The 22,640-nt window shown below is 46.2% G+C and overlaps 1 protein-coding gene across 2 annotated transcripts in view; it reads right to left on the bottom strand.

Moving 5' to 3' along the window:
- CLTCL1 (clathrin heavy chain like 1) overlaps positions 1–22,640 on the bottom strand; it is a 170,632-nt gene that overhangs the window by 99,936 nt on the left and 48,056 nt on the right. The window contains exon 3 of one of the 2 annotated variants that reach the window (XM_040348535.1): positions 16,475–16,477. The exons of the other annotated variant lie outside the window; for it this stretch is intronic. Within the exon in view, the coding sequence (XP_040204469.1) occupies positions 16,475–16,477 (3 nt within the window). The remainder of the gene's footprint in view (positions 1–16,474; positions 16,478–22,640) is intronic. 2 annotated transcript variants of the gene reach the window in all.

Here is a 22,640-nt window from a genome sequence, read left to right as displayed (position 1 = left end):
GCAACAACAGAGTGAACCGACTCCATCCGGAATCTTTGTACCATCACAAAGCAATTGAGGGCCTTGAGGTCCAGGATTGTACGAACCCCATCCTCCTTTGGTACTATGAACAGATTTGAGTAAAACCCCTGAAACCGTTCCTGTACTGGGACAGAAATTATCACCCCGCGTATCAGCAGATCCTGAACCGCCCCATACAGGGATTCCCGACGGGTCGGCTGAAGCTGGAGGTTGGAGGGAAAAAAATCTGTTTGGTGGGTAAGAGAGAAACTCTATCTTTTTTCCCCCGAGGAAACTACTTCGCAAACCCACTGGTCGGAGATCAGAGATGTCCACCGGGTCGCGAATTCGCAAAGACATCCCCCCCACCTGAGAGATGGGCGGAGGCAGACCTTCATGCGGACGTAGATTTGTTCGCAGGCTTGTTGGGCTTGCGAAACCAGGGACGCTTCGGTCCCTCAGCAGGCGCTTTATTGGCCCAAGATTGTTTACCTGCCATGCTGGGCGGACGGAAAAAAAACGCTTGTGTGCGGTGAAGGAGGGCCTTTGCCTACAGCGTGGCTCCTTACCCTTTTTGGATTGTGGGAGCAGGGTACTCTTACCACCTGTGGCATCCTTAATAATGTCATCCAGAGATACTCCAAAAAGTCTGTCGCCCTTAAAGGGCAAATCCATCAGGGCCTTCTTGGAAGATTGGTCCGCAGACCAACACTTTAGCCAGAGCAGACGGCCTAACAGCAAAAGGAATAGTATCCAAGGCTGGGTCGCAGACAAATTTTAGGCCCTGTACCAATTGGTCGGCCAGAGCCACCTCGTCCGAGGGAGCCCGACGTGCTTTTAACCCATTGGGCAGCATTTGTTCCCATTCAGTGAGAGTCTGAGACACCAGGGCCCCAACCATCGTTGGACGTACAGCCAAGCCCACCACCGTGTATAGGTCGCGGGTGACCGCCTCAGCCTTCTTGTCCGTAAAGTCCTTGAAATCAGGAGCCCCTTCCACCGGAATCGTGGTTGCGTTGTTTAACCTGGACACAGGGGGGTCCACTATCGGAGAAGAGGTCAATTTTTTCAGGAAACTCCTCAAAGGGTAACGCACCGCCAAACTTTTAGGGACCAAAAAAACCTTCTGTGGTTTGTCCCACTCCTTGTATAAAAGTTTGTCTAGATAAGACACACAAGGAGACACCTTAGCAGTGCGGGTTGGCTTACGGAACCCAAAAGGGACTGGACGCCCCTGTTGCTTCTGCAGACTCCTATCTTTAGAGTATCTCACACTGCGGTGATAAGATCACCTGCCAGAGCCTTTTCGCGTGCTGACCCGGAGTCATCCTCACTGTCTGGCCGACCTCGGTCCGCATCCTCAGATACATTCAGAACCAGGGCCATGAGCCGTAGCTGGGCCCGGCTCCGTATTAGAGTTGTCCCCAAAAGATGGCGGGGGAGGGGTGCTTTTTACCCCCCCCCCCCCCGTGTTCCCACACGCCGCTTCCACCTTAGCAACAAAAGCCTGCAGGATCGCCAACATAGCGTCCACCGATACATCGGTGCAGGGGCACCAATTGCAAACTCTGGTGTTTCAAGGGAAGAGGCGTCCGTTTCTGATGCCATGCTGACCCACGCGCCTGACACCCACAGGGACTCCAGGCAAGGTAACAGCCGCCCACCCTCCTAGCTGCCACAGAAAAGAGGGGCCACCCAGAGGACTCGCCACCCTTGAACGGTACCGCACTGCCATCCGCTTTTTACTTGAGATGTTCTCTTGGCAGCCGCCTGTGTCAGTCTGACCCTCCGCAGCGTGTGTCTGTTGATTCGTTCCGGTTAAATGCACACTAGAGGCCAAAAGCCCCCACAAAATGGTCGCCAAGCAGCCGTACTGTATAAACGGCGCACACCACAAGAAAATGGCCGCCGAGCGGTAGAGGCCAAAACGGCGCAGACCACAATAAAATGGCCACTGAGCGGCAGATCGAGGCCAAACAAGCCCCGGGCACCGCCAAAATGGCCGCCAACAGCATGGAGGGAGAAACGCACAGATAAGCAAAAACTGACACTCTTAATGGCAGCCCACTAGCACCCCAGTAGCGGATGCACAGCGCAGTTCCTGCCACAGATGAAGCCCCCCCACAGGTGAACCCCCAGCAGCCAGCCTAGCTCACAGAGCCCTGGGAGGAGGGAAGGAAGGGAGGGAGGAAAGGAAGGATAGAACCCCCTACTCGACCTCCCTGGGAATGTCCAACTATGTCCTTCTGCCAAAGCAGGGGATTACTACGTGGATTATGCTGGAAGCATCCCAGACAGACCATCTTACGTGCGGTTACGGAGGTGACCGTCAGCCCAGCATGCTGTGACTCAGCCGTCTATGCGTGCCCCGGAGCTAGTAGCTCACCGGCTACCTGTAGAGCGACGGGCATGTTGTGGACGACCCAGTGTGTAGCCAAGGTCGGCACACGCTCGCTGGCCGAAACTGGGGAGACAAGGATCTGGGATCCAGCTTGACACCCAGGAGGCAGTTAATCGCAGATCACAGGAACAAAAAATAGAAATAAAAATAAGCCTACGGGCCCAAAGGGAGCCATGTGCTTCTCCTTTGCTAGGCAGAAAAAAACTGAGCTGCGAGATGCAGGGAGAGGGGTTGTACCCGGTACTGTACAGTGTGCGATGTGATTAACATTTTTTTAACAAGTTTTCTGCCTAGTCACTCCTGAATGAAAGCCAATACCCACTTTGTCAAGATTGCTGTTGTGTCCATCCATGAACGAAAGAGAAATCTTATATTAAGTGACAATGAGATAGTATTATGATCTAAACATAAACCATAAAGTATAACACCTCTTAAAACCGAATACGTTCATGGATGCCACCCCATCTCTTCACACAGAGGTGTAGGCCTTCAAGGTGCCATGGTAGATCTTCCTGGAAGAAAACTTCCGTGCCCTCAGCACGGTTGAGATGACCGAGTCTGAAAGACCTCGGTCCCTCAGTATCTGGCTTTCAATAGCCATGCCGTTAAAACCAGTGACTGTAAAAGCAGGATGAAGTATGGGACCTTGAAACAGAAGGTCCTCCCGCATTGGCAGCCGCCAGGGTGCATCCACCAGGCGCACGAGATCGGCGTACCAAGGACGCCGGGGCCCATCTGCAGCGATTAAAATCACTGGGATCCCCTCGGCCTCTACTCTGCGGCGCAGACGAGGAAGCAACTTTAGTGGGGAAAAGGCACAAATTAAGCAATACTAGCCCCACGGGGCCACCAACGTGCCTGACACGTCTGCCCAGGGATCTCTGGACCTGGCCACGAACCTTGACACCTTGCGGTTAAGGCGAGAGGTCAGGAGATCCATGTCCGGTGTGTCCCACCTCCTGCAAAGGAGTTGAATCACCTCCGGATGCAATGACCATTACCCCTGGTCCAGCATTTGGCGACTTAGGTAGTCTGCCTGCCAATTTTCTACGCCAGGAATGTAGACAGCCGACACGCTTTTTTCCGCCCACCGCAGGATGTGCGCGACCTCCGACACTGCAGCCGAGCTCCGTGTTCCCCCCTGATGGTTGACATAAGCCACCTCCGTGGCATTGTGCGACTGGATCCTGATTGGGCGACCTTGCAACCTCGTCGACCACGAGGAAAGGCACAGTGCGATCGCCCGAAGTTCCAGGACATTGAGCGGCAGACGGGATTATTCTACAGTCCAGTAACCCTGGGCCGACTGGACCCCCCAGACGCCCCCCAACCTGTGAGGATTGCGTCTGTCGTAATCACCGTCCCCTGGAAGGGGAGAAACGACTTCCCGGACCGAAGAGCCGGGGATCTCAGCCACCAATTCAGAGACTGACTAGGTGGCCCACCTGAATCTAGCGATTCAGAGACAATGGAGATTTGTGCCATTTGGACAGGATCTCCCTCTGCAATACTTGTGTGGAATTGGGCATACAGTACAGCCTCGAAGGAGGCTACCATGAGGCCCAGGACTCACATTCAAAAACGGAGCGACGACCATTTGCGGGATGGCAACAGCTTCAATGCAGACTGGAGAGTCTGCAATTTATTCCAAGGGAAGGAAGACGCTCGCCTCCGGAGTCCAGAATCAACCCCAGGTATTCCAAATGCTGAGTCGGTATCAGGGCCGACTTCTGGATGTTTAACACTCAACCAAATTCTCGGAGGGTCTGGCCGGCTATAGACACATCCACCTTGAATTCTGAGCCAGAAGCTGCTTTCAGAAGATCGTCTAAGTAGCCCACGTTGGCAATGCCTCGCTGTCTCAATAAAGCTAGAATCTGAGCGAGCACCTTGGTGAAAACTCTTGGTGCGGACGCTAGGCCAAAGGGAAGTGCCACAAACTGATAGTCTTGAGATCGCAAAACGCAGAAACCTCTGGTGTCCTGCGCAAATCGGGACATGCAAGTATGCGTCCTTGATGTCCAAGGATGCCAGAAAGTCCCCCCGGATGGAGCACAGCCACCACAGAACGAATGGATTCCATGCGGAACTTCTGTACTCTCACAAAGGCATTTAGGTCTTTGAGGTCCAAGATTGGACGGACCCCGTCCTCCTTCGGGACCACAAACAGATTTGAATAAAATCCATGAAACCTCTCGTCCTGCGGAACAGGCAAAATAATTCTGCAACTCAGCAAGTCTTGCACAGCCCCCAATAGGGCAGACCAACGAGCCGGAAGGAGAGGGAGATTTGAGGGAAATAATCTGTTCCGTGAATAGGAAAGAAACTCTATCTTGTACCCCGAAGTGACCACCTTGCAGACCCACCGGTCAGAGAGCAGGGAGGTCCACCGAGTCGTGAACCTGCAAAGCCGTCCCCCCACCCATGAGTTGGGTGGGGGCAAAACTTCATGCGGTGGCAGGTTTGGTTGCCGGTTTGTTCGGCTTACGCACCCAGGGACGTTTCTGTCCCCCAGCTGAGCTTTTGTCAGCATGGGAGGGTCTACCCGTGGGCCCTGACTGACGAAAATACCGCTTCTGCGTGGGAAAAGAAGGACCCTGCTTACAACGTGGCTCCTTCCCCTTGGTGGACTGAGGGAGGAGAGCACTCTTACCTCCAGTGACATCTTTAATAATGTCGTCTAGCGAGGTACCAAAAAGTCTCCCACCTTTGAAGGGTAAATCTGCCAAAGCTTTTTTGAAAGCCTGGTCAGCGGACCAGCATTTCAGCCAAATCAAGCAGCGCAATACCACCGCAGAGACAGAGGCTCTGGATATCAAGGGGGCTGCATCCAGGGTAGCATCACAGACGTATACAAGGCCATGGACCAACTGGCCTGCCAGTCTTACACACTCAGGAAGGAGCTGATGCTCCTCCACAGTCTGGAGCAAAATCTTTGACCATTCAGTGAGTCTGAACTTTTACAGAGCGATCCGACTCGTGCCTTAAAAGGAGACTGAACCCTCAGTGGATGCCTTAGCTGAACCATCCAGCTTAAGGAAGTACCTCACAGCACCGACCCGGGCGAGGGGTCTTCCTCACAAAGAAGGTCCTGGTCCACATCCTCTGACAACCCAGAACCGGGTTCCTGTGCCGCAGCCAGGCCCAAGTCTGAGTTAGAGCATTTCCCAGGAGATGGCGGGGGAGGGGCGTTTTTTACACCCCTTACGCCCACATGCCGCTTCTACCCTGGCAACAAATGATTCCAGGACTGCCAACTAGTGTTGTCCCGATACCCCCCTTTTTTTTTTTTTTTAAGACCGATTACAAGTACTGATCCTTTTTTTAATGTCATGTGACATGTTTCAAACCACAATACAGACTGTTCCTTACATTGGCGGTCAGTGGGAAGAATGCCCCTTACATTGGCGGTCAGTGGGAAGAATGCCCCTTACATTGGCGGTCAGTGGGAAGAATGCCCCTTACATTGGCGGTCAGTGGGAAGAATGCCCCTTACATTGGCGGTCAGTGGGAAGAATGCCCCTTACATTGGCGGTCAGTGGGAAGAATGCCCCTTACATTGGCGGTCAGTGGGAAGAATGCCCCTTACATTGGCGGTCAGTGGGAAGAATGCCCCTTACATTGGCGGTCAGTGGGAAGAATAACCCTAACATTGGTGGTCAGTGGGAAAAAATGCCTGCCTTACAGATAATAAAATAGTGACCCCAATGAATGTATTTGCTATCTGAGTTGGAAATGAAAACCTTTGATCACTCTGAAGAAACCGCCAGCAACCTCTTGAGGAACCTGTAATTTTTCACATCAACTTAGTTAAAAAAGGACTGGGCACTATATTACTTGCAATACAGAAGAGCCGTCAGCGGGTGGCACTGCAGTTCAGGTGATTCCAGGGAAGAAGGCGACATTGCATTCTCTCTGAGCTCACATCCTGCCCTCCTAACCGTTCTTATTTATTCACCAGAAAAAGGCAGGACCCCCCCTCCCAGCTCTCCCCTCCCCCTGGGCCGTTCTCAGTGTTGATCAAAACTCCCTCCCAGCATTGAGTCACCTATTGAACAGCAGAAGCTGCAGAACACACGCTGCAAGTTTTCAGGATGATGAGAAAGACATTTCATTTCACAGTTCAGCAGTTTACTTATACGCCGAGGACTCGCTCTCCGCACCGCTGACGCCGACTCCGCCCATCCTAGGTATCGGTAAAGGCATCAGGAGCATTTGCGCAAGTACAAGTACTCGCGCAAATGCTCGGTATAGGTCCCGATACTAGTATCGGGACAACCCTACTGCCAACAAAGTGTCCATGGAAACCGCAGGGGCACCAGTTGCCACGTCTAACATGTTTGGGGAAGAAGGGCCGGATACTGACTCCATAATACCACAGACAACTCTCAGGGACCTATTCAAGACCTGGGGACTGCTCAGAAAGACTGCTCAGCAAGAGACTCAGCGCCGCTGCCCGCCCTCTGTACACAGTGTGTATTGTGAGGAAAAGCTGTGAGGAAAAGATCTGAGGAGAATCGTGCTGCACGCCATTCAGGAAGCTAACACTAGAGGCCAAAACCCACACAAAATGTCCGCCAGACGCCTCAGAGTAAAGGGCGCGACCACAAGAAAAAGGGCGCGACCACAAGAAAATGGCCGCCCGCAACAACCTGCGCCACAGCGCGGCCACAACAAAATGGCCGCCAATGGGAAATTCAATGGAATCAGCAGGCATGCTAAAAATGGCGCTGCCAAAATGGCGGTGAAAAGCCGCGATGTGGATGAGAAGGCCAAGGTAGGGACTTATCTGAGGCAGAGGACCCCCCCCCCCCCCAGAAAAACAGGCCCCGACACCCCACAGTCCCCTATTGGGAAAACGGAGCCCCCCCACAGGTCCGGCCCGGTCGCAGCAAGCTCCGTAGAGCAGCAGAGGGAATGTGACAGAAAGCAGGGAAAGGGAGGATAGGAGAACCCCCTAACCCCAGGAATGCCCAACTGTTCTAACCCGCCGAGGCAGGAGGGATTGTACTTGCCCGTCCATGCGAGGACCCATTGGCGCATTCCGTTGGAGTAGCCGTTAGCCGGTCCACTGCGAGTGAGACAACAAAACAGCCCAGTCGTGTATGGACCCTGGAGCAAAAAGCCCACCCCTGGGCTTTTAAAAATAAAACATTTCTTCAGGGAGCCACGTCCTCTGCTAGGCAGAAAAAAAACAGGCTGCATGCTGCAGGGAGGAGGGTTATGTCCGGAGGGACCGCCCCGTGGGCAGGGCTGTTCAACTCTGTTAAAGTAGCATGCATTTAAATCTCTAACATGTTCTGCCTCGTCCTCTCCTATGAACAGGAACATAACCCATATGTCAAGACTTTGGAAAGGCTGTGTCTGTCCATGGACAAAAAGAGAAAATACTGACTAATGATTTTTGAAGGACCCAGCTGATTTCAGTAGTATCTGGAAATATTCATGACACATGTAAAAGACCCCAGTGGTCACGAGAAGGAGGATGCATCTACTGGCTTAGTTGGATAATTCCAGCAGATGGGCTTTGACCCCTAAGACCAAGTTTATTAGGGAGTGTGTCTGCTAACAAAACAGGCATAAAAATAGGACACAGGCAATCTGTTATACCTGAAGGGTTCCATATGTACTGGCACTTTAAGGCTGGCTCTACCCAGCAGTGATGACAAGGGTCAAGGGGCATAGTAGCCATCTTAGAGAGAGCACATGTAAGGAGCTGATAAGATGTACTGTCCTGTACCCATCCACGTCAGACCAGTGTTGGAGGGGCTGTGGCCACAAGGGTACGCTCCTACATATATGGTGGGGAATTTCCTGTGATACGACCCTATTGGGAGGACATACAGTCCCAGATCAAGGTAATTCTAGACTTAAGACATGCCCTTCTCCCCATTTAACTTTCTGTTACACATTCCACCCATACCAGTGGGCCAGTACAGAAGGAGCGTACTGCCCCATCTCTAGAATGCAGCCAAGCGGCTACTCCCTATATATTGAAGCGCCCGCAAGTCCCTACCAGGCAGGAATGAATACGTAAGGTTAGTGAAATACGGGAGGCAGAGGACTGGATCGCCACCTGCAGAAATACCCGGGAGCACTTTTACAACACCTGGTCAGCGTGGGCTACATATGTCTCAGATCCGGGGTATGTGTCCTCAAGTCTGGATGTTGCATTACTGGAACTGGCAGACCTGTCCCTTAAACGACGACCTCGGGCCCCCTAAATCAACACAGAGCTTTTAGCCAGACTGTCTTGGCCTATTTAAGCAACTGGTGGGAGGAGGGAAGTGCTGCGACTTTTACTTTCCAGCCACTTACAATGTAGCGATGTGATGGAGGTGTGCCGCCTGGACGACTGGCTGACTGGACTCCAAGTTCTCACTAATTTTTTGAAGGCACCCGCCTTAAAGCGGTGGTTCACCCTGCAGAACAACATTTCAGCATAAAATCCGGCATAGTAGCGCGAGCTACAGTATGCCGGTCTTAAATTTTTTATCCCCGTACTCACTGTTATATCGTACATAGACGATTCCGTCTGCCGCGGGGAATGGGCGTTCCTAGCAAGAGGGAGGGTGATTGACGGCCGGCTCTGGCACGTCACGCTCCCCGAAGACAGCCGGAAGAGGGTCTCAGCTCTTCACGGCGCCTGCGCACAGGCTATGCGCAGGCGCCGTGAAGAGCCAAGCCTATTTCGGCTATTTCCGGAGAAGCGTGACGTGCCAGGGCCGGCCGTCAATCACCTTCCCTCTCCATAGGAACGCCCATTCCCCAGAATCTTCTATGTACGATATAACAGTGAGTACGGCGATAAAAAAATACAGACAGGCATACTGTAGCTCGCGCTACTATGCCGAATTTAATGCTAGAGGGAAATTTTTTTTTTTATTTATATAGGGTGAACTCCCGCTTTAATGTGTAGGTGGGGGGGGTCGGGAATGACCCCCCCATTTTGTTTTACTGCTATGATGTTTTTTGTTTCATTAGCAGGGGGGTGGACCCATCTCCGGCTCGCTACCAGGTTTTTGAGTCTAACTTATGCTCCTTAGCACATTGGGTCATGATTATTACAGTCTGTCCGTTTTTTTTTTTTGCGTGTTCTGTTTTTATGTTATTTTGAGAAATGATTGGCATACTGTTTGCTACAAATGCTTAAGACAATGTGAGTTGTGTTGTACAACTTCGCTATTCACAAATAAAGATTTTACAAAAAAAAAAAAATGTAATAGGTCAACTAACATGCATGCATATTCTGGACATATACGTGGCAATAGCCATTCAATTGATGGGTAACTGGCACATTACCACATATGCATGGCATTAAAACAGCCTTCATGCTCAGGGAATTTAAAAGACAAGGCTTTAAAAGTATTTCTCCAATTAGAAAAATAATATACTCTGGGGTTTATTTACTGAAACTGGAGTGAAAAATCTGGTGCAGCTCTGTAAAGAAACCAACCGGCTTTCAGGTTTTATTGTCTTGGCCTAAAGCGGAGTTCCACCCATCCACTCCCCCTTATTTGCTCCCCCCGCCCCCCATTTGGCACCTTTCAGGGGGTAGGTGGGAACCGGTACCCATTTTGACAGGTCCTTGTCTGCACTTCCGGGAGACGGCACGGCAGAAGTTCTCCCCCTCCTCTGCCACCGGGCCAATTAGAAAGTGCAGAGGGGTTCGCGCATGCGCAGTAGGGGACAGTCTGAAGCTGAAAGGCTTTACTGCCAGTTTCCTTTAATAGAGATGGCAGCGGCAGCACCCAACAACTAATCCGAATATCGGCTGGTGTGCCGACATAGTGGGCTCCCTGGACAGGTAAGCGTCCATATATTAAAAGTCAGCAGCTACAGTATTTGTAGCTGCTGACTTTGAGAAAAAAAATTCCCAGGGTGGAACACCTCTTTAATTAAACAAACTGAAGTTAGATGCCGATTGGCTATCATTCACAGCTGCACCAGTTTTAGTAAATTTCCCCCTCTGTGTCAATCCAACCAAAAGGCTCAGGACAGCCAAAATACTAAATCTCCTTTCATTGAAACAAGTGTGCTCTTCTTAACCTTCAGCCAATTGGAAGAGGTAAGAGCTGTCAGTAAATGCTGACCGGGTCCTGACAAGCATCAAACAATGGAACATAAGGTTTAGGGGGCTAACACCACCTTACCTTTACCTTTTCAATCCCCTTCTGCTGTATATCAAAAGAGGTGCAATATTCATCATAGGAAATAATCATGCAATGCAATGCATGCTTGTACAAGGACAAGCATGCATTGCAAATGCAGACTGAAGTTCTTATAGGGATTTGCCAACAGTTGGGAACTTCCACTCCTTAGACCCCTTCACACTGGAGCGTTTTTCAGGCGCTTTTGAGCTAAAAATACCACCTTAAAAGTGCCTGAAAAAGTCTCCCCTGCAGTCTCAGTGTAAAGCCTGAGTGCTTTCACACGAATGCAATGCGCTTGCAGGATGTAAAAAACAAAAAAAACACAACCTCCTGCAAGTATCTTTGGAGCAGGGAAGGAGCGATGTGTACACCGCTCCTGCCCATTGAAATGAATGGGCGTCGTGGCTGAACCAACAGCGCTTTGCGGGTGGTTTTAACACTTTTCCTGCCGCTAGCGGGGGTTAAAAGCACCCCTCTAGTGGCCGAATACCTTTTCAAAAATGTCAGTAAAGCGCCGCTAACCCCCCATATTGTGAAAAAAAAGATTCTATTGGGTGGATATAGAATTGCTACTTGGAGCACCCCTAAAAACTACTGCCGGTGTCTGCGGAAGAAGAGGCCCTAGGACCCTGTCGTTCTTAAGAACATTCCAATCCTTACGCAAGATGGTTTTTGATAGACTATTTCCGTGTAGAAAAAAAAAAAAAAATACATGCTTATAGCCATCGTTCAGTATCACTGCCGAGCAGTTCCTCTCTATTCTTCTTAGTTGAACGGTCTACTATAGCTTGCTCAAGTCATCTCATTACTTTCTCTAGGAATTTTAACTTAAGAGCAGAGAGGCCTCTCACATGAAGTCTTCAGACCTTGTGCAATTCCTCCTCAAATGTAGGAACTGACTGACCGGAAAACCGATCTTAGCCAGGCAGGATGATGACAACTCTTAGTGCAGATGAAGCCATTTCTGTCCGTCTCCTTAAAAAAAGTTGACTTGACAATGGCGCCATCCTGCACTTCAATTTTAAGTTCCAAAAAAATGGACCTCGGATTTACTGGATGTGGTGGAGGGAAACGCCCCTAACATTTCAGTTGAGGAAGGCCACAAAAGCATCAAGGCCACTCTGTTTACCAGCCCATATAAGGAGGATCTTGTCTATGTACCTTTTTCAGAGAATCAACTCTGGCCTAGGCCCAACATAGACGACAACCTCCTCCCACTTAGTCTTGGAGATTAGCCATACTTGGTGCAAATTTAGTTGGCAACACTATATCTTATTCTTTATGTTTCCTTAGGTGGTCAAGACCCTTTCAAAACATATAGCCCCTCATATTTCTCTTAGTTTGAAGCTGCTCCAGGTCTCTGGCCACCACATCTCCAATTACTGAATATGAGGGTGCCAGACTACCCGTGTCCCAGCTACTGCATGCTGGGACACAGCGGCCATCTTTGTGGTGGGGAAAGGCTGCATACATGCAAATAGAGTTTGATTTGTTTGTTAATGTCAGTGAACTTTATTTGTTTTTGCTTGATTAAACACTATCCCGATGTACTGCCAAATGAGGCATTTTTCCTTTTGTCCACCATGGGATGTTGTATGTGTAGCGATTACCACTGGAGTGCTTCTGTGGTGAACCTTGAATAACGAGAGTTATACCTGGGTTTGCTGCATCTACTATCAGGTCTGCTGCTATAGATGTATGAAGATCGATGGGCTTCCTGTATACTTCATATGTGACCTTTGTGATGAGGGTCCATTTAATAGGGTAAGCGGATGTATTGTCGGGTGCTGGTGACAGGTCTCCCCTATGTTCTGCTTACCACAGGATTGAACCATCATTTGAACATACATTTTAGAATAATTTCTTGGGACTATTAAGCGCCACCTTTACTATAGATACTTTCTTATTGTATGTTATGGTGTATATACACACACACACACACACACACACACACACACAAAACATAAAATATGAATGGTACATACAAAACATGCTCAAACAGGAATATACAAGTAGAAATAAGATTTACTAGGTTTGAACTTTACTCCCTTAAAGACATGTGGGGCATATATTAATAACAGCATTAGATAAAAAAAATTCAGACCAAGAAAAATAAGAAAATTACTAGGACATAGTAGCGATACTAGGGTATATAAGTAGGTGGTTGTAATGTTATGTTGGGTTGTTATTTGGATGTTATTTGGGAAGAGTGGGTAGAGTCAGAAGAAATGTATTTAACACTTGGCTGTGTGTGTAGAAAGATTCCGGGAAGTCTGTTGGCAGTCTAGAATAACTCAGCAGAAAACATTACACATATTTTGTTATGGCTGAACATGCAATATTTAAATTGGCTCTAAAGACATTATATATATATATATATATATATATATATATATATATATATATATATATATATATATCTTGATGCATTGTATGCATGAAGGTTTTAAAAATAAAAAAAAACGTACTTACCCATCTCCTCTTTCGATCTAGTGCTGTGCCCAAGAGCAACATCGCTGTTCTCTCTCCCGCCTTACAGGTACAGAGGTGGCAGCAGCAGGAATCTTGTGAGGTGGGAGAGGCCAGGCTGTGCGGTGTGTGTCTATGGACAAACAGAGGCCGGTTCAGGAGCGAACCCGCATGTCTGCTACCATAGCAAGTACTTTCTATGGGGAAGACACAGAAGTGGAGCTGCCAAGATCGCCAGCGGGGCACCCCAGAATAGGAGGTATGAGGCTGCTCTGTGCCACTGCACAGAGCAGGCGAGTATAACATAGAGCTGCACGATTCTGGGAAAAATGAGAAGCGCGATTCTTTTGTATAAAATGAAGATCAAGAGCTTATGTGGTTAAAGCGGAGGTTCACCCAAAAAAAAATTTTTTAACATTACAATCAGCCGAGTTGTCATGACGACAATCGGCTGGTTTTTTTTTAATTTTATCCCCATACATACCGTATTTTCACCGCCGCTTCCGGGTATGTCTTCTGCGGGACTGGGCATTCCTAATTGATTGACAGGCTTCCGACCGTTGCATACTGCGCGTCACGAGTTTCCGAAAGAAGCCGAACATCGGTGCGCAGGCGCCGTATAGAGCCGCACCGACGTTCGGCTTCTTTCGGCAACTCGTGACGCGCTGTATGCGACCGTCGGAAGCATGTCAATCAATTAGGAATGCCCAGTCCCGCAGAAGACATACCCAGAAGCGGCAATGAAAATACGGTATGTACGGGGATAAAATAAAATAAAAAAACAGCCGATTGTCATTATGACAACTCGGCTGAATGTAATGTTAAAACATTTTTTTTGGGTGAACCCCCGCTTTAAATACAGTATACGTAAATCTGACGGACTGTTTACATGTTAAGTTTTCAAAGCCGCAGCAAACCTGCTGACCTTACATGGTTGCCAATGTGAAAGAACAGCTCTGATTTTCACATTTAATTAAATGTGAAAATCAGAGGTGCTCTGTCACATTAGCAAGCATGTAAGGCTTGCTGCTGCTTTTAAAATGTAACATGTAAACAGTCTGTCAGATTTACATATACTGTATTTAACCACATAAGCTCCGTTTTGTGTTGAAAATAACTGTTGGGTGTAACAAGATGTCCGCTTGCCCCCTTCTCACTATCATTACTGTGCAGGAGTGTGGGGTGGAGCAAGATGGGGGGCCGAAACGTCACTTCCTGCGAGACACCCGCCACCGGGTGTACCAAGATGGCCGCCGCTCCGGAGCGAAGCCGAAGCCAGGGACTTTCCTATGGCAACACCAGCCGTCCTGGAGCTCGTGGGGGGGGGGGGGTGAATCGAGATCGCGATTTTCTTACGATTAATCGTGCAGCTCTAGTGTAACATGTTGGTTATTTTAATTTAAAAAAATGTTGCCTTTAACCACTTAAGACCCGGACCAAAATGCAGGTAAAAGACCAGGCCCCTTTTTGCGATTCGGCACTGCGTTGCTTTAACTGACAATTGCGCGGTCGTGCGACATGGCTCCCAAACAAAATTGGCGTCCATTTTTTTCCCCACAAATAGAGCTTTCTTTTGGTGGTATTTAATTACCTCTGCGATTTAAATTTTTTGCGCTATAAACAAAAATAGAGCGACAATTTTGAAAAAATTCAATATTTTTTACTTTTTGCTATAATAAATATCCCCCAAAAATATATTTAAAAAAATGTTCCCCTCAGTTTAGGCCGATACGTATTCTTCTACCTATTTTTGGTAAAAAAAAAAAAAAAAAAACGCAATACACGTTTATCGGTTGGTTTGCGCAAAATGTATAGCGTTTACAAAATAGGGGATAGTTTTATTGCATTTTTATTAATTATTTTTTAAACTACTAATGGCGGCGATCAGCGTTTTTTTTTTGTGACTGCGACATTATGGCGGACAATTTTGACACATTTTTTGGACCATTGTCATTTTCACAGCAAAAAATGCTTTTAAAAAGCATTGTTTATTGTGAAATTGACAGTTGCAGTTTGGGAGTTAACCACAGGGGGCTCTGTTGGGGTTATGTGTTCCCTGAAGTGTGTTTACAACTGTAGTGGGGTGTGGCTGTAGGTGTGACGTCATCGATTGTGTCCCCCTATAAAAAGGGATGACACGATCGATGCTGCCGCCACAGTGAAGAACAGGGAAGCCGTGTTTACACACGGCTCTCCCCGTTCTCCAGCTCCGGGGACCGATCGCGGGGCTCCAGCGGCGACCGGGCCTGCCGGTCATGGAGCTTCGGACCGGGGCGCGCGCCCGCGACCCACGGCTGAGTGCTAGTACAGGACGTACCTGTACGTGGATGTGCCAAGCCGTGCCATTCTGCCGACGTATATGTGCAGGAGGCGGTCCTTATAGTGGAGGTTCACCCTTTAAAAAAATTTCTGACATCACACGAAGTTGAGCCATCCTACCGACACAATGCCGTTTTGTTTTTTTTTTCTCAGCACATACCTAGTTATCACGATTTTCACCTCACGGCAATCCCGCGGGAGTGGGCGTTCCCAAGCACTGCCTGTGATTGACAGGCTTCCGAACGGCGCATACTGCGCGTCACAGGTTGCAGACAGAACCCGAACGTCGGTGTGCAGGCGTCGTATAGAGCCGCACCGACGTTTGGGGTTTTTCGGCAACCTGTGACGCGCAGTATGTGCCATTCGGAAGCCTGTCAATCACAGGCAGTGCTTGGGAACGCCCACTCCCGCGGGATTGCCGTGAGGTGAAAATCGTAATAACGAGGTATGTGCTGAGGAAAAAAAAAACGGCATTCTGTCGGTAGGATGGCTCGACTCCGTGTGATGTCAGAAAGGGTGAACCTCCACTTTAAGTGGTTAATAACACTTCCCGTGTCACAGGATTTGATTGAGAGCAGTGGGAGCCAATGGCTCCTGCTGCGATCAATTGGTTCAATGAGGAAAGACAGCGGCTGGAGCCGCTGTGCTCGTGCAAATGACTGGAACACAGCGATTATTGCTAGCGGCTAAAAAGGTCCTGCTGAACCTGCAAAGATTCAAACCTTTTATGGCCAGCATAAAGAGACACTTGTGGCTAGGCCGCTTGTATCCCAATGACAGTGCTAATAAACATACTCTTACAGTGTTGGCCTACGCAAAGCTCAAGAGTTCAGTTTTTGTAGATATTGGCGAGCTAAGCAACCCAATGGCTTCTTTCATCTTGCAGACACTCAGGTGGTGAGTAAGCTAACAAATATGTTAACAGAAGTATATCTGAAACTGTGCTGCTTTTATAATTTAATAAATGTGAGGGAGAAAAGTAGAAAGTACAACTAATAATATTGTCATTGACAAACTAAAAATATAAGCTGACTGCTAATGGCAATGCTAACCTCCAGTTTTACAGAATATAATTTTAACAAAATATTTTTAGACAGGGACAAAATCAAGACAGGACAATGTAAAAACTCACCGTCTGTTTTGCGTGGAGAAAGCAGGAAGAAAAAAAAGAAAGTATATGTAAAAAAAAACATAAAATACAGAAAATAAGAGGAGCACAAATGTATATTTTAAGAAACAGAAAGATAAAAGGAATAGATTATTAGAGCATAAATTAAGCAAAACGGGATCAAGAGTTAAGACTTTTAACATGTAGTAGGAAAGAAAAAAATAAATAAAAAATGCACTAATCCAATATTCATACTATTATTACAGAAGATACTAGCAGAACTTATTTGATTTTCAAACATTTTACAAAGGTCACCGACTCCACAAACATCTTAAAAGCGGCATTAAACTTAAAGCGGTTGTATACCCGCTGTCATTTTTTTTTTGTTTTTTTTTAAACCTGAAAAGCAAAAGCCATAATCAGCTAGTATGCACCGCATACTAGCTGATTATGAAATACTTATCTTTGAACGAGGTGAGAGGAACTTACCTGGTCCACACCGAGGGAGATGTCATCTTTCCTCTGCATGTCTTCCGGGTATCGCCGCTCCAGCGCTGTGGTTGGCTGGAGCGGCGATGTTGTCACTCCAGACTTTTCTCCGGCAAGGTCTGGAGGCTGCCGGCCCTTTAGCCGAGGATCCCCGCTGCAGTCAGCGGCGCATTGCGGGGGGAATACAGGTTTAGGAGATATTCTTTATACCTACAGGTAAGCCTTGTTATAGGCTTACCTGTAGGGTAAAGTGGTAGTACAGAGTTTACTACCACTAAGTTTTTTTTCCTTTAATAATTTTTATTCAAGTTTTCACATTTTCCACAATAAAAAAATAAAAAAAAAAAGTGTTTGTGGTGACTACATATAGCATCAAATATAATCTTATTGCATTATAGTACAAACTTTTGATAATCTATTCTTAAGGTATATTCTGTCAGTTAGAGGTCTTTGCTAAGGATATCGTTAACATTGTCCATATTCCTATGGGGTAACTCCTATATTCATACATCCTTCTACCTGGAGTATTATCAAGATATTTTTCTATCATGTAATTCCAACTGATAGGCTGTAAACTTGCATCTGTTTTAGTAAACGATCCTCTGATAATGCTCTATATCGATAATTCCCCCCCTCCTGTACCAGGTAGCATGCCCTCAACATGGGGGGGTGGGTGCTGCGCCCCCCACCCCAAAGCACTGTGTCCCCATGTTGATGAGGACAAAGGCCCCTTCCCGACAACCCTGGCTGTTAGTTGTCTGGGTCTGCGGGTGGGGGGCGGGGCTTATCAGAATCTGGGAGCCCCTTTTTAATAAGGGGACGTCTAGATCCCAGCCCCCACCCTATGTGAATGAGTATGGGGGTACATTTTCCCCAGGTGAATGGGTAGGGGTACAAAGTGTCAATTAAAAAAACAAAAACACATTACACTGATTTTGAAAGTAATTTATTAGACAGCTCCGGGGGTCTCCTTCGCCTCCCCTCTCCGGCATCTTCTCCCGTCGTCCGGACATCTTCAGCTGTGTTCTTCTGCTCTTTTGTTAGCTCTTGCCCAGTCTTCATCATCTTCTTCCGATGTTGACACATTAATTTTCAACGTCTATTTGTTAATATACAATCCTGGGCCGATGATATGGGAGATAGGGCACTGCTGTCATTAGATGCCCATAAGGCATTCAACAGTGTAGAATGGCAGTATCTATGGATGTATCTACGATGCTTAAGTTTGGATTTGGACCCATATTTCTATTGTGGGTGCAACTACTATTCCTCTCTGAAAGCAGTGATTAGAGAAGCAGGTCATGTATCATCTACCTTCCCTTTGTATAGAGGAACTTGACAGGGATGCCCTCTGTCCCCTCTTCTATTCGCCATAGGCATAGAACCACTGACAGCTTTGATCCACTCCAATCCCTTAATAACAGGTTTTAAATATTGCCAGATCCATGAAAAGATAATGCTCCATGCAGACGACACTGTTATTATTGGGTGACATGGAGGGCTCCCTGAAGGAAGCCATGACGGTCATTAAAAAATTTGAAGAGAGTTTTCAGGCCTAGTAATCAATTGGACCAAATCCTCGATCATGCCGTTAGACTCTACCCCTGGCAGTCAGCGAGCCACACTCCATAACATCCCGGTCACCCCTCAATTTAAATACCTGGGAGCATATGTTACCCCACAGCCACGAGATTATGTCTCCCTCAATATCTGCCCATTACTAAGCCGTATTAGGGCAAAATTAAAGTATGGTCTGAACTAAAAATGTCATTGGTAGGCAGAGTAAACCTAACTAAAATGATATTCATGCCACAACTGCTTTATGTACTACACAATACACCAATGGTAGTTACACTTAGGGTATTCCGCATCATAAATTCTATGCTTCACTCATTTATATGGCTTGAGAGATCCCCTGGAGGATTAAATTGGAACTCCAAAAATCCAAGGAGGCAGGGGGGGGGGGGGCTAGCCCTACACAACCCTTAGTTAAATTATATAGCAGCCCAGCGCCAACATATTGCCCATGTTATCCCCAAGGAGACTATCAGGGAGGGGGACAGAGGAGACCCAACCATGGCTCTTCTTACACAGGTCACAGGAAAACACAACTTAGCCACTGGTCTGGAAGAACTGGCTTTTGCCAAAATCTAATAAACTTACCTGTTGGGAGGGGGATGTGAGGAGGACCAATGGGAAGAGGTACTACGCACCATACAACTGTGCTCTCTTAATACAGTGCAACATCTGTCCCAGCTCTTTGTTGTCTTTCGGGTACATTTTACACCTGTCAGACTATACAAGATGGGCATATGAGAAGATGCAGGCTGCCCCCAATGCTCTAGAGATCATGGAGATCTTATTCACTTACTATGGTGGTGCCCAAAACTGAATCTCTATTGGAAGGGAGTAGTTGCAACCATTAATCAGGTATTTAAAGTCAACATTCCACTAAACCCCAAACAGTGCATGCTAGATGACTAGGGGTGCAACTGATCGGATCGTTTCTCGGATCAGAGTCACGGATCGGATCATTTTTCGGATCAGCAAAAAAAAAAAAAAAAAGTGGTAACGTGGTTTAAGCGCTTTCAACATGTGTTTAAAGCCCTCGTTTTGCAAAACTGAATATGGCCTCATGTCTGCACCTATACACACCGATAGCGTTTGTGATGGCTTTAGTGGCTGCTTAAATGCCGCAGTGATAAGCGGTTGTTGAGCAGCTTTTGTTTTCACTCCTGTCAGTGAAACACCGGGGTGATGTTGCTTGCAATCATTTTTTTAAATGTGGTAAAGTCCACAAAATGGCTCCCTCAAAATCAATAAGGGGTAAGTCCAGTTGATATTTGAATGTGGAAAAAAATGTTTTTATACAAAGCAATATTATACACTAAAAACCCTAAACTGTGACAAAAAAAAAAAAAAAAAAAAAAGTTGGAACATTTTGTACCTATATGTCAAAGAATTTACACCAATGACATTCACCAAGCGAAAAAAAGGCAAGTATATAAGCAAAGAAGACACACAGTACACTTGCAAATAGCTAGTGTTTCTTCTTAGAGAAATGCAGGAAAAAGCCTGGGACTCCAACATTCCACATGAATGGAATTGAGCAAACCATCTGACCTGGTGGCCCTGATTAAAGAATGCTCTTTTCAGTTCATTGCAAAATCTCCACTACTACCCACCACCTCCCCTCCACCATTAACCCTACCAGCAACAAGGAATTACTGCAAAAAAAAAAAGAAGCCTTTTCAGAAAATCGAAAAACATCAACAGTTTAGCTTTCTATAAACTCCACTGAAAAGATACAAGACAGCCTCTTACTCAGCTTCATGAATGGAACATTTCAGGACTTCAGATTCCAATGGTCCAGCTGTCCCTGAGAGTTGCCACTCTAATTTTGCATAATTTTGCTTAACCTTATTTATTAACACTGTATAATTATATGCAGGGGGTTAATGTATCCAGTAATATCAACTATATTTCCAGACATTTTTATGATTTGGGTGATTTGCAGTAGTGTTAGAACATCTCTCTGGCTTTTTTTAATACCTGTATCCCCACTGGGGTGACTAACGTACTTCCTGTTCCTATGACAAAACAGAAATATAACATAAAAATGCAAAAATAACTTCTAAAATCCTGCTGTGGTCACAATCCAAATGTTCAACCAATTGAGCCAGAACATTTGTGTCACTCCTAATCACTATCACCCACCATCAATCAACAGGATGAAAAGGGAGGGTAAACTTGAGTGATGCTGTTGTAAATATGAACCACTTGGTGGTATAGAGGATATCACCAAATAAGTGATGATAAAAATCAATATCGTGAGAATGTGTTGAAATAACTAAATATAAAATAAAATGATATGTCAACCATATAAACATAATGATAATAATCAAGTGAATAAATAAGAGACATGCAAATGATTAAAAAAAAATAAAAAAATAAAATTAGAATATAAAAACGTGAGTCTCTGTGCACACTCCACACTCGAAGATCTGTGCAAAAATAAAAAACATGTCAATCCAGTGTCCAAGATAAATCACAGCAAGGTGCTTCAATCGACAATACTTTTCCAAAGTGCATAAGTGTTCCAATAAAAGTGCTTGACTTCACAATAGGTCACACAGTGCATAACATGCAAGACAAGTGATCCGTTTCCCCAAGCCTCTCACCTCAGGAAGGCTTGTAAAAAGCCTATAGTTCTCCAAATGCTGCTGGCTTACTAGCAAATTAAGCCTGTAATAGGAAGCTCCCGGCCAGCCCGTTAGTCCTTTTAACAACAATCCCTCTGGTCAGTGATCCCCAGGTCCCCAGGCTCCAGCAACAAGTACACAGGTGGGATGGCTCTCAAACAAATAAGAACTCCATAGTGTAAAACTATTTAATAAAATACAAGCAAATACACTTACAGCAGGCTCGTTATCAGACAGCATGTAGCGTATAGTTTAAAATGTCTCTGCTCTCGGCCGCGAGCAGAGATGACGTCACCACCGGCTCCTCCTGATCACGCCGCTATGATTAAGCGGCGTGATTATTTACAACATATTTACAACAACATCACTCAAGCTTACCCTCCCTTTTCATCCTGTTGGTTGATGGTGGGTGACAGTGATTAGGAGTGACACAAATTTTCTGGCTCAATTGGTTGAACATTTGGATTGTGACCACAGCAGTATTTTAGAAGTTATTTAGTTTTTTGCATTTTTATGTTATCTTGATAATTAGCAAGCGCCACTGCCCTCCCCCTATTTACCAATTACTATCAGTGTGTGAGCACTTATTGGCATGGCTGCTGCTTAGTGTTCATTTAAATTTTAATCCTTAGATTATTATTATTGCTCTAGTTAGTGTGGTTTGCGCATTAGTTTCCCCCATTATTCAAAACAGAAATAGAGTTCTTACCAGCAAAAACTGGGTAAGCAAGAAAAACAAAGGATGCAAACATGTCCTACTTTACTAATAAAAAGGTATTTTGGTGCAGATTGTGCCCCCCTCTGGATATAATCGCCTCACTTCCTGTCCAGATGATAAAACATGGGGTGATCTAGTCCAACTCTATCCAAAAAAAAAAAAGTATTTTCACCAGCAGTGTGAAGATTACCATTAGGACTCATGCATACAGGCACAAAAAAAAAAAAAAAAAAGTCACCACTAGGGGAGTTAGGCTTTTTTTTTTTTTTATGCTCATGAATGCAGTTGTAGATTATTTAATGTGGCCATGCACATGCAGGCAATAATGTGCGTATATGTGTGCGCAGCATTCAGGTTAATAAAAAAAACAGTACCCCAATGCTGCATTTGGAGAGGTGCCTATGAGCATAATTTACATGCGTACACACATGATAGTGTGCAAATGTATTCTACTGGCTAGAAAAAAAAATGAATATTTTAGCCAATAGAACTCATACGCTTATAAATACCATATGTGCATAAATGGGCGCAAATATACAACATTGGGAGGTATTTTTTTCTGGCAGAAAATGTAGCATAAAATTGACAGTTTAATATTAAGTTACGTTTTCTGCTCAAGGTATAGTTAAATAAAAAATAAATTTAAAAAAGCAGAAATGGAAGATTTCATTGACATGAAAAAAAAAAAAGTAAAAAGTGTTACATTTTCCAAAAAGATAACGTTTTATTTAGTACTACACAGAGCTTTATTTACAGCAAAGGTCACCATTTGTCAGATACC

Source organism: Rana temporaria, chromosome 1, assembly GCF_905171775.1.
Source record: "Rana temporaria chromosome 1, aRanTem1.1, whole genome shotgun sequence".
Taxonomy (NCBI): Eukaryota; Metazoa; Chordata; class Amphibia; order Anura; family Ranidae; genus Rana; species Rana temporaria.
The sequence above is the reverse complement of the archived record's forward strand: the minus strand, read 5'-3'. Positions and strand labels throughout refer to the sequence as shown.